General features: G+C 60.6%; 3 protein-coding genes across 3 annotated transcripts; all 3 read right to left on the bottom strand.

Annotated features, from left to right (window-relative positions):
• Positions 1–484: 484 nt before the first annotated feature.
• Positions 485–2,834, bottom strand: VTJ83DRAFT_5322 (uncharacterized protein; the record flags this gene model as incomplete). The annotated part of the gene is made up of 4 exons (XM_071011910.1): positions 485–1,235; positions 1,376–1,521; positions 1,710–2,193; positions 2,386–2,834. 4 exons carry the CDS (start codon positions 2,832–2,834, stop codon positions 485–487), a joined length of 1,830 nt encoding a protein of 609 aa, XP_070864697.1.
• A 1,913-nt stretch (positions 2,835–4,747) lies between these two features.
• VTJ83DRAFT_5321 (uncharacterized protein) lies at positions 4,748–7,181 on the bottom strand (the record flags this gene model as incomplete). Its single annotated transcript, XM_071011909.1, has 3 exons — positions 4,748–6,134; positions 6,222–6,555; positions 6,749–7,181. The coding sequence occupies 3 exons, from the start codon at positions 7,179–7,181 to the stop codon at positions 4,748–4,750; spliced, it is 2,154 nt and encodes a 717-aa protein (XP_070864696.1).
• A 2,019-nt stretch (positions 7,182–9,200) lies between these two features.
• Positions 9,201–10,112, bottom strand: VTJ83DRAFT_5320 (uncharacterized protein; the record flags this gene model as incomplete). Its single annotated transcript, XM_071011908.1, has 1 exon — positions 9,201–10,112. One exon carries the CDS (start codon positions 10,110–10,112, stop codon positions 9,201–9,203), a length of 912 nt encoding a protein of 303 aa, XP_070864695.1.
• Between the last annotated feature and the right edge of the window lie 1,899 nt (positions 10,113–12,011).

Genomic DNA, 12,011 nt, shown 5'->3' with positions numbered 1-12,011 from the left:
GATGGTGAGGGTGAGGGTGAGGGAGAGGGAGAGGGAGAGGGAGGGGGTTGAATGGATGGATGACGCCGAGTCGGGATGAGATTGACAAGCAACAACAAAAAAGATTAGCAGCGGTTAGGTTACAATTAACAAAATAACTAGTGTACACACGCCCCCCCTTCCCCCCCCGCCTAGCCAGCCAGCAGCTCGGCGAGTCAACCGCACACGCCGGTGCGCCGCCTCTCTCTCTGCCCACTCTCTCCCCTTTTCACCGGTACACCGTTCGCCCGCCTCGGTTCGGTACCTTACCCCCCCATCCATCCATCCATCCCCGTCCGTCGTCCTCGTTCAAACGTCATAAATCATTCCATGCCGCCCAACCCCCCCAAGAGTTGATAAAAAAGAAATCCAAAAAAGACCAAAAAACGAGAAAAAAAAAAAATAGCTTTTCCTCCTCATCCGCCTTCACAAAACACGTGGCCGCACTATGCGCTCAGGGTGGATTTTACTCCTCCTTCATTCCAACCCCCTCATTCTCCTCCTCTTCCTCCTCTTCCTCTTCCTCCTCCTCCAGAGCCCAATCCCTCCACCCCTCGCCTCGGACCCAGCTGATGCCCTTCCTCCAGGCCCCCTCCCTGACGGCCTTGGCGTCCCTCTCGTAGACGACGCCCGTCAGCATCAGGGCCGCGACGAAAACCCACACGTCGCCGCCGCGCATGGCCCTCCACCAGCGGCGCTTGACGCCCACCTTCCACAGGCTCTCGACGCTCGTCTTGGCGGTGGTCAGGAACAGGCCGCGGCTGCCGCGGCGGCCCTGCTGCAGCAGGGCCCAGAAGCCGGCGAGGAAGCCGCCGAGGAAGAAGCGCTGCGTCTGCAGAAAGGTGCGGGGCAGCCAGGCCTGGAAGAAGCACACGCTGGACCAGGCGGTGGCCAGGGCGCCCGTGAGGCAGCCGGCGGACCGGAGGGCGCTCGAGACGAGGTCGCGCGCCGTCGAGAGCGGGTAGTGGTACAGGGCCGAGAGGCGGGGGATCAGGAGCGCCGAGTAGACCACCAAGAGCACGCGGGCCAGGGGGCCGAAGGAGCGCAGCCAGCACGTCAGGAACGCGCGGGAGCACGACGGGTCGCTCGGGTGGAGCGTCGCGCACGAGAGGGACGCGATGAGCGGGTGCGCGCCCGAGGTGAGCGGGGCGATGGGGGCGAGCGAGGCGGGGAGGATGTCTTCCTTTTGCGGGAAGAGGGTGGGCGAGATGAAGGCTCTGCGTGGGCCGTCGCGGCCGGTTAGCAAAAAACGCCGAAACAGCGTTTGTGTGCGTGCCCCATGCGAGGGGGGGAGCCAGGGGGGGGGGAAATAATGCTATTTGCATAGGATAAGGAAGGGGGGGGGGGCGGCACGTACGGCCAGCTCAACCGCGCCATCTGCGCGAGGCTGTCAACGATCTCGCTCGGGCTCGGCCATTGCAAGCCCGCCGGGTAGTCCTCGGGCCTTGGGGCGAGATAGGGCGTGTAGGTCGACGAGGCCTTGAGGAGGAGGTTGCTCCAGAGCTATCATCCGTGGGGAAAACCGGTCAGCCATCACGACGCCGCGCGCCATCGAACCTTTTCCTCCTCCTCCTCCTCCTCCTCCTCCTCCTTCTTCTTCTTCTTTTCCTTCTTCTTCTTCTTCTCCATCCGGTGCGCCATCCATCATGGGCAGGAGAGGAGGGTGGGAAGCGGGGGTAGAGAGGACGTACCGAGGGCAAACAGTCCCGATCAAAGACGGCGGCGTGGAACAGCTGCCCGACCGCCAGGGGCTGCAGCATCCAGCTGCCCCACCACGCGGGCCGGCTCCTCATCCTGGCCGCCTTGCCGTTGCTGCCCAGCTCCCAGCCCCAGACCATGCCGTTGTCCTCGGCGCAGTTCCACCCCCACTCGAGGGCCCGGAACAGCGTGTACAGGCCGATGGTGACGCGCAGGGGCCGGCTCGGGTAGACGCCGAGGGCCAGGCCGGCCAGCGAGGCGCCGACGGCGGGGGCGTAGGGCGAGGTCAGGGTGCCCGCGACGCGCGGGTTGCGGAGGCGGAAGGGGGCGGCGGAGGGGTCGAGGAGGTGCGCGCGGAGGCGGGTCAGGAAGCGGAAGAGGATGCGGTAGAGCAGGAGGATGGTGCTGAGGGAGAGGGAAAGGCGTAGCGTCGGCGACTTGTGCAACGGCTGCTTCTTGTTGGTGGCCGAGGATGCGCTGCAAGATCAGGGTTGGTCAGTCCGTCCGTCCGTACATCAGCCCGTCAGATTCGAGGGAACCCTCGTGGCATTGTTGTTCTTGTTGTTCAAGGCGGCAAAGGAGGTAGATAGATATCCTCTCCAAAAACCAATCTGCCTCTCTGCCTGTAGGAGGGGGGAAAAAAGAAAGGGGAGGGGGCAAAGCACATACTCCCTCTTCAGATCCCTTCCCTTGAGCTTCCCCTCGACGATGCCCCAGAGCTTCATCACCAGCCCCGTCGCCACAAACACGCGGATCGAATGCCTCACGGCGCGCGCGCCGTAATCGTCACCGACCCTCCGCAGGAGCGCCGCATCGGACTCGTCCTCCTCGCTGGTGGTCTCGCCGCGGCCCTTGCCCTTGGCCTTGCCCCGCGATGGCTTCGGCGGGCCATGGATGATGCGCTGCACCGTGGCAGGCGTGGGAGCGCGGCGCTTGAGGGCGCGGGATCGCGAGATGACGTATTTGTGCAGGGTCGCGTACTCGCGGGCCGAGATGGTGTAGCGGAGGGCGTTGCGAAGGATGGGGTCGGTGGCGGAACGCGCCGTGACGGAGGAAGAGGAGGAGGAGGAGGAGGAGGAGGAAGCCCCTGGCTTGGAGGCCCCTGGCTTGGAGGCCATGGCTGTCGGTAGGGTTCGTGGCTGCGATTCGGGATCGTGGAGTTGGGAATGGTTTCTCGCGGGAGGGGGGGGGGGGGGGGGGGCCGTGGAATGGCAATTCTCCTTCGTGATCACGGTCGCTTGGAGGGGAGGGAGCCAGGAAAAAGAAAAAAAAGGAGTCGAGGGGGGTGTCAGCAACGCAGCAGCGCGTGACGAGAATCCGGGAGTTCCAGGGGGAGCTGAAAGACAGGTTCGGGTGCTGGTTCGGGTGCAGGTTCGTGGTACAGGCCGCGTCGTGCAAGGTTGGAATTGGATCGCCGGGCCGTGGTGTCGTCCAACATGAGCTGAGCCGTGCTGTTGATTGCCGTGTGCATTCGAGCCCTGGAAGCCGAGAAGGACAAGCAGCGGGAGGAGCTGGAGGGACTTGGAGAAGCTGGAGGAGCTGGAGGGGCAGGACGAGACCTTGAGGTGCGGTTGCACGTGTTGACGGGGGTGGATGGGATGGAATGTGTCGAGTGCCGTGAACTTGTTAAATTACACACATGGCAAAAGCCTCGGCTCTGAGCTCAGCCAAGACCGGCACCTGCCATGCAAAGCACGGAAAATAACGTTAAGCTCCCCCACAACCACGCTGGGCCCCATCTCTGGTGGACCCGATAGAACGTTTCGCGGTTCACTGCGCAGTGCACAGTAGCAGCACACATCCGCAGTACATTCATGCCCCCCCCCCCCCCCCCATAATGGCCCATGCATGCAATACCCAAGGTTACCTAACGTTCACTCCTTGGGACACGGCTCCACCCCATCCATCTCGTCTTGTTTCGTCCTGGCGTGTTTCGTAGCTTCGCCCTGTCTCGTCTCCATGCCATCGAAAAGACGTTTATGCAATCCTTCCTTTCCCCACAAAACACTCCTGAAAGGCCAAGGCCCGTCTTGATCAAGCCATCAATAACCACTAACCAACCAACCAACCAACCAACCCTATCCACCGCCATGCAAATCTCCAAAGGCCGGCCCCTTGCCAGGACAATGGAAGGATCTCATGTCCATCATCGACTCCAGGATCCCAATCCCCTGCAAGAACACCATCGCCTCTCAGCTCCCAGCTCCCAGCTCCAAGCTCCAAGCAATCAGCATGCAAGAGCGCCAGCGTCCAGCGTCCCATGTGCATCGAGCTACGTATTACTGTGTAGTTTCCCATTGTGATACCCTCTGCAGCTGCTGTGTTACGGCCTTCCTGAGACCCCTGACGGGTACATATGTACAGCGACGTGCTCTCTATCCTGACAGAAACCACATCCCCGTGGACGCTGGCTCGTCTTCCTCCTCCCCACTCGAGCCGTCATCAAATATGCCGGTAGAGACAGTGCCGCCCAACCAACCAACGTCATCATTACACTCTCCCTCTAGAGAGCAAAAGAAACCTCCACGGCTAGACAACCCAGGGCCCTTCCTCGCCCCCAAAGATATCCCCCTCGTAATCCCATCATACCATGCCCACCCACCCTGTACGGTAGCCAGCTCGCCAGCCTGCCAGCCTGCCTGCCAACCTGCCAACCTGCCTGCCCGCCTGCCCGTCTGCCTGCCTGCCTTTGGTCCCCTATGACTCGTGGGGGCAGGCCCTTTTTGTGTAACCGCGTAAACTCCTGTCGCAATGCAGAACAAGAACACAAAGAAAAAAAAAACTTTGCCAACCATCAACACACCAAAAGCGCAAAAGGAAAAAGACTTTTTATCCGCCCAGAGCCCGTCATGAAAGCCCTCCTCACGGAGGGAATGCACAGAGAGACCCGAGAAGCTCAAAACTCCCTCCCCCCAAGTAAAAAAAAAAAAAAAAAAGAAAAACCCAGAGAAGCCTAACCCAACGCCCCGCGAACCCCCAAGTCGTCATCAAAAGTCATAAGATGCTCGCTCGCTCATCCGCAGCGAATCGGCTAGCTGCTGGCAGAAGAAGGCGGCCCCATCGACCAGGTATGCACCAAGAACGGCGCGTCTCCAGGGAACACCTCTTCCTTAAAGCCCAGGTTGTTGACCCAGTAGTCATCCACCTGCGTCACAACGAGCACCGGAGCCGACGCATTCTCGACGCGCTCCTGGTAGGCCCGGAGCCTCGCGTCGCCCTTGTTCTCGAGCACCCGCAGCCGCCGCGCCTCCCGCTCCGCCACCACGCCCGTGATGATGGACTGCCGCGATGCGGGCGTCAGCTCCCCCGAAAGCTTGCCCAGGCTCGGGTGCTCCAGGACGCGCTTCAGAAGCTCAAAGGGCAGGTTCAGCAAGATGCCCGAGAGCACCTTGTCGGCCGAGGTCGGCGAGCGCGGCGTCGAGGCGCCGTCCTTGGAAGGCGACAGGTCGCCAAACTTGATCTGCGAGAGGCGGTGGTTCGACGACAGGCGCGGGTTGCGAGGCAGCTGGGCTTGGGTTTTGGATGCCTGGCGGCTGTGCGTGCCGTTCGACGTGCCGTTGGCGATGCCGGGGGCGCCGTTCTCCTTCTTGGGGGCGGGCGGGGCCGCGGCAGGGAGCCGAGGGAACCCGTAGCAATCTCCGGCGTCGGCGTCCAGGACAAAGTCGACCGGAAAGTTGTGCACAAGGAAGGCGAGCACGTGCTCGGCAAGCTCCGGGATGGAAGAGCCGTCGTGGCGGGGCGACATGGCGGCGATCTGCGACACGAACTTGACGGCAAGGTCGATGGTATTCCAGTGGAGGAGGCGCGCGACGCGGTGAACCGCCACGGGATAGACCCACGGCAGCTGCAGGTACCGGGCCGTGGCGACGTAGCTGAGCGCGGTTTTCATGTCGTCGCGGGCGTCGCGAAGCTGCAGCTCGGTGTGGAGGAACCCGTCGGCAAAGCTCCAGCCGTAGAGAGCACGAAGCGAGTACCAAAAGACATCGGACCGCATGTATTCGTCCTTGACGTCGAGGAAGACGACGCCGCCGGGCGCCGTTCCCTGCGACTTCATGATGCCCAGCAGGGTAGGGCTGCGCGAGAGGATGAAGCGGTGGGCCGGCGCCCGGAGCACCTTGTGCAGCTGCTGATAGCCGGGGTGATCTTGAAACTCTGTGCTGTCGACGAAGCAAACCTCGAGCATGCAATCGTTAAACGTGGTGTCCGTGATGCCATGCCGCAGGAAGGACAGAGCGTCCTCCTGATCGTGGAGGTCCTGGTACATGGGCGACGGAGGCACCACGGGCCCGCGGAGCACGGTGCCGTTCATGGGAGGCGGCGGGATCGGGCCGGCGGGGGGAGCGCCGTGGCCGTTGACCGCGTGGTAGGGCGGGAAAGCATGGTCGTCGGCTTGCAGCGAGGATTGCGACCCTTGGAAGCTGTGGGGCGTGGACGGTCCAGCGTGGTTAACAAGGCTGGGGGGGAAACCATCAACGGGAGGGGAGGCGAGGAGAGGGCGTCCGTACAGATCCACGGGAGGCCGAGGGTAGGGCAGCAGGCCCGGAGGCGGGAAAAGGCCGCCGGAGCGGGGAGCCGGCGAGGACGCGTTGGAGTCGTGGAAGCCGCCAAAGACCATGCTGCCGTTGCTGGGGTGGGCTTGATGATAGGCCGGGCGATGCACCAGGGCAGGGTGCCCCGCCGCTGGCGCGAGCCCCTCGGGGCCGGGGCCGGGGCCCGGACCAGGACCCGGAGCGGCCCCCATTGGTCCGAAGCTGGCATCGGGTTGAGCCGAGGGTCGGCGCCGCGGCATCGTCACCGAAGGGCGACGGTCGGGGGCAATGGACGACACTGTGGGTGTATCTGCATGAGGTTGCAAGGTGAGCCAATGTCTCTCTGCATGAGGATGTGGGATGTGGGGGAACGTTGCAAGAGGGGAGAGAGAGGGAGAAGGGGGGGGGGGGGGGGGGGGGCAGGCGGACAGGGCGGGGCAATGCGGTCCAAGACAAGGCGGGGTACTTGGAACCAAAGGGAACAACCAAACGTGTCGACGTACCTTTCTCGCGCTCCTCGGTGGTCGCCTCCGAACTGCCCGCAGGAGTATTGGTGGCAGCCTGGGTCGAAGCACCCGAAGGCGATGAGACGCTTGCGCTTGCGCTTGCGCTGTGGCTGCTGCTGCTGCTGCTGCTGCTGTTGTTGTTATTGTTGTTGTTGGGCGACTTGTTCAGAGCCGAGCCCGCGCCGTTGCGCAGTTCCTGGCCGGGTCCCGCGGGGCGCGCTGCGAGCTTCTCCTGGGGAGACGGGGTGCCATTCGGAGCCTTTGGCGACGGCGCCGGGTCGGCTGCAATGGAAGGTCGCTTGGCGGTTGGGCGCTGAGGAAAGTTGAGAGGAAGAGCGGGAATGATGGTCGAAGCAGGTCGGATGGAGGAGGAAGGTCGAGGGGCGGTTTTCACCGGGCCGGCGGCGCCAATTCCATTCACAGGGGCCATGATGACGGGATGGTGGAAGCTGCCTGGAGATGGGTTGGGGAAGATTGGAAAACGACCGACAAGGGAGCAACCGAGGAGAAGGAGTGACGCGAGTTGGCGGTTGTGGGATGGTCGATGGGCGACAAAGAACCTGGTAGGCAGGAAAATTTGGTGGGTTGAAGGTGGGATGACCTAGGATGGAAAAGTCGAGCCCGACGACTTGGCGACGGCGGCTTTCTTCTGTTTGCACGGCTGGGTTCCAGCGAACAGAAGGTGCCGGTACCTCTGGCTTAGCGGCGATCCAAGGGCCAACCAGCTACCACCTAGAGGCCCGGTAAGGCAGCTATGGCGAGGCTAGGTACAGGTACGTAGGTAGGTAGGTAGGTAGGTACCTTAGGTGGGTAGGTTGGCAAGCTGGGTGCTTTGGTGAGTCCCGCTTCAGCGCAGGGCCGAGAGGGAAACGAAAGAATGGAAGTGGTTGCTTGGGGATGGACGCCAGCGGGAACAGCCCATGCCCCATGGCAAAAGCAGGAACCACGAACTTGATCCATCTAGGCCCCAAAATTTTCGACTCTTTGTTCTTTCCGCACAACCGTGCGGCGCCCTGATTGGCGCATCGGACCTTCAGGGCTCCGCAATCGCTGACGATGGCCCGTGCTTCCTGGGCCGTAAGAGAAGCCGGAAGAAGCAGCCGGAGGCCCTGTACATGCCTAGGCCATCCATGTCTGTTTGTAAGCTGCCTAGGTACCTAGGCAAACTCATAGCTCCCTAGGTACCTCTACCCGACCCTGCCTAGGTGCTACAGCTGGCAACAGAACTGTATCCCCGTTACCTAATTGAATATTCAATTCTGTCTTGTGCTCGTTTTTTTGCCACATACAGCAATAAGACCTAATTACCTATAGCTCGCAACGAAGCCTTTTGCTGCAACTAACCAACTTGTCGCATTCTGTCCAGGCTTGCCTCTAATAATATTCCATGGTACATTGACACGAGTTAGAACATGGCGCAACCGGCCGGCCCGGGGTAGGTATTGTACCTACCGTACCTATGGGATGACAGCTGCCTTGCTTCGTCCGGCTCTCCGAGAAGTGGATACAAACCTGCCTTCTGCAGTTCAACTGTATCAGTCACAGCCTGGGACGGGCATTCTCGACAAACCTAGAACTTCAGAGACTCCCAGAGTTTCTCCTTGCGTGAGCTTGGTGCTTGGAAACCCCTACTGCGCCCTGCCCTGTTATACGCAACAAAACCTTCGACTGCCGTATGAGAATGAAAGTGGATCTCTTATTCCCTACCCCTAGGTACCAATATCAGCTCATAGATGGTCCAGCGAGGCCCTGTTGACAACCTCCCCGGGCCATTGAACTTGTCGAGGGCAAGGCCAACCTACGTGCCGTCCAGACACGTCGTGCTCGCTTGTAGGTCCTTCGCCTGCAGGCTCACATCGCTGCAGCCTCGGCCTGGACCCAGACCCAGCTGGCTTCCGACCTGACCGACCCGGACTCCACATGGACTGACGACGGAGACAAATCTCGGGCTGCGTAGTTATACTTCTGACACGGGGCGAGGAAGAGAAGGACGCCTCGGAGAGATAATATATTCAAAGTAGCGTATTCCAACACGCAACTCGGAAAAACGCTCCCCTCCGCAAACCCATGCATCCCAACCCTGGCTTCGAGGCTTCCTTGAAGATGCTCCATCCCACCTTGAACAGATCTTGCGCCGAGCTGCCAACATGGTAAATAAGACAAATGAAACGCAAGCCAAAACAAAACATGGGTATACAACGCCGTCTCATGTCCTCCTTCGATATGCCGAGATGATGTCGATACGATGCCACTTCGAACCGAGATGCCGCTGATGCTGATCAATCAATCAATCCCAAAAAAAAAAAAAAAAAAAAAAAAAAAAAAAACCAAAGAAGTTGCGCCGATTGCGTAAAAGGAACGAAAAAGCAAGGCCCATCCCCATATTTCCAACAGCCCAAACAGAAGACGGGCAGAAGAGCATGCGGGACCGCAGTTGGCGCGATGCGTCTCATCCGGTGCGACGCCGCAGCCACCAGGCCCTCCACCCCTTCGCCGGTCTCCCCGACCGGTCCTTCTCCGGAGCCGCGCTTTCGTCCGCCTCGAGGCTCAGCCTGTACCTCACCACGCTCCCGCGATCATCCTCGAACCCGATCCGGCGCTTGCTTTCCGGGATGAAGCAGTCGGGCACCACGTGGCGGATCACCCACCCCTTGACGCCCTTGCTGGCGGCGTCGATGGCGGCGTACTCGAGCCGCCGCGTGCTGTCGCTGGTCCAGTAGTGCGTCGTTTGCGGCGGGAGGGGGTAGGTGGGAGATTCGGAGCGCGTCGGAAGGGGGAAGACGGAGACGGAGGTGGAGCCCTTGGCTTCGTACAAGGCACCGACCGAGGCCGAAGGCTCCGGCTCGACGAGGGCTGGATCAGACGAGGTGAAGTGGGGAAAGTGGAAGTAGGTGACGGGCTGATGTGGCTGCTGCGTTGATGGTGATGCCGAGCTTGCAGGAGGCGGTGCCGAGGTCCGGTGGAGGTGGCCCCGAGGGCGGTGGGCGACGGGGCCCGAGTGGGAAGCTCGTTGTGCGGCCGGCCTGGATCGGCGCTTGCGCGTGGACGAAGAGAGAGATGGCGATGATGCGGATGCGTATTTGGGATGGTGGGAGGAGGTGGAGCTCCGAGGAGCCATGGACTCATATCCCGAGTCCTGCCTCCGCATTTCGGGAGCCGATGGCTGCTTTGTCTCCTCTTCTGGGATCGCCGATGCTGGCCGCGGGCAGACCGAAGAAGGCGGCTGCTGGCCGGACAAGACCCCGGGCTCTTGTATGTCCGAGTCGTCTTGGAAGCTGTGGTACGTCGTATCAGAACGTGCCAGGCTCACCCGCGAGTTCGGGCGGTCAATGGTTGGGACGAGGGTGAGATGCGATGCCATGGCTGGTCTGTCTGCGGTGGCGGATTCGGGAGGGGAAGCATGACACAGCGGCCAAGGAGGCACTGGGCACCGGTGGATAGAGAACGGTTGGAAAAAGAAAATCGAAGAGGGCGGGGTGAAAGGGTCTTGAAATGCTGCCGAAGCTGTGGGGATATGTATGTCTGTAGATCTAGAAGCAGTAGCCCATGCAGGCTTCCAGATCGGCGGTTGCCGCGGCGAGGCTCCCTGTCCAGCGTCGTGGTAGGAGAACTTGCGGTCAGCCACAAACGCAGACGCCGGGATCCCAAGTAGCGCAGTGTAGTATGTACGGGAGTATACTATGGTAGTGCAAATCCTCGCGGTGCAAGTGGAGATATGGAAGTATTGTATGGCAGAGGTTTTTTTCGCGGGCGCAGATCCGCTCGAGGCCCCCGGTGCTGCAGGTTACAACGGAAGCCGATAGGGGCTGTCAAGACCAGGGGGGGCCAGCAACAGACGGCCAACCACGCTGCTTTTGCAGAGCAGACCCGGCTGCTGGAGCAATGCAGGCGATGCTGCAGTCGTGGAAACACCTGTTGTGTGTGGAATCGGCGGAACGGCGGGAGGGAATAAAAAAGATGTTGTGCGACGTCAAAGGGAGCCCGGTTGATGTTTTGACTCGGAGGTCAAATGGGCTTGTCCTTCTTCATCCAACCTCCTGATGCGGTCGGCAGCAGCTGGGGCTGTTAAGTTGGCGGTCTCCGCTCCGGGATGCTCCTCAGCATGGAAGAATGGACAGCTCCGGAGCTGGGGCTAGAATTTTGTTGAGACATGTCAACAGGCGGTCAAGGCAGCTCAAGATGCGAGGAATGATGATCATGAAATCAGGGGCAGGGGCTAGTGGGGGGTTGACAGAGCGGTGTATGCGCTGTGTTGACATCGCCGAGAGCCTTACCCCACCACACTTCTGCAATGTCCCGCCGAGCCCCACGTGGTAAGGGCTTGAAATCTCGGGAGGGATCGGTATGTACGTATATGTACGTGTAGACTCTGCATCCAGGAACAGCGGGGCTGTCAACCTGAAGAGAATGCCGGCAGAGAGTAGAAGAAGAAAAAGAGGCCAAGCTGCTTCAGAAATGAATGTATGGACCGGTTTCGACGAGGGTGAGGTAGGTAGGTAGGTACGTAGGGAGGCGGCGAGCTGCTTTGGATGTTGGCCAACCCCTCCAAGGAGGGGTGTCTCGGGGTCCAGTCTCAGCGTCTCCTGTTCAGGCCTAAGAAGGCTTGGAACGGAGGGCAGGGCAACCTGGTCCGATGTCGCTGTCAAGGCGGGGCCGGGATGGGTGCGGGTGCGGGCCAGGCCGCGGCAAGGAGTCCACCGATCCTGGGATCCACGGGTTGGGTGCGACAGGCCTCGGGGTGACAAGGGCAAATCCTTCGAGCGTTAAAGGCCAAGGCGTAGGTAGGTATGTATAACTAGCACATAGGTGGTGTGCGTCCCGAAGGTTGCAGAAGAGTCCTGGGAGAAACAAAATAGAGAAAAAAACGTTGGATTTGTCCTTGGGTCCGACTCGTACAAGGGGAAGCCGGCAACATACCTATGACACATGTTTATCCCATGTCCAGGTGCCCTCCCCCTCTCTCCCCCTCAGGGTTGGTGTCGATCTCATCAGCAGCGCAGCCTCGGCTTCCTCCATCATGTGAATTGGTTCCCGGCACTTCTCATCATGATGCCCCACTTACCCGGTTCGGCATCATAGAAAGGGTTGTGTGAAACCTACCTGACTATGGACAGCTGATGCTCACATGTCGTTCACACCCCAGCGCTCACCCAAGAGGGAAAAAAAAATACACAGCAACTATAGTATGTGTTGCAAAGTTATTTTAGGATTCACCTGTTGCCAACCCTGGCATCTTTCCACGTTGCCTGTCTTTGTTCTG

Source organism: Remersonia thermophila, chromosome 5 (assembly GCF_042764415.1).
Source record: "Remersonia thermophila strain ATCC 22073 chromosome 5, whole genome shotgun sequence".
NCBI classification, from domain to species: domain Eukaryota; kingdom Fungi; phylum Ascomycota; class Sordariomycetes; order Sordariales; family Chaetomiaceae; genus Remersonia; species Remersonia thermophila.
The sequence above is the reverse complement of the archived record's forward strand: the minus strand, read 5'-3'. Positions and strand labels throughout refer to the sequence as shown.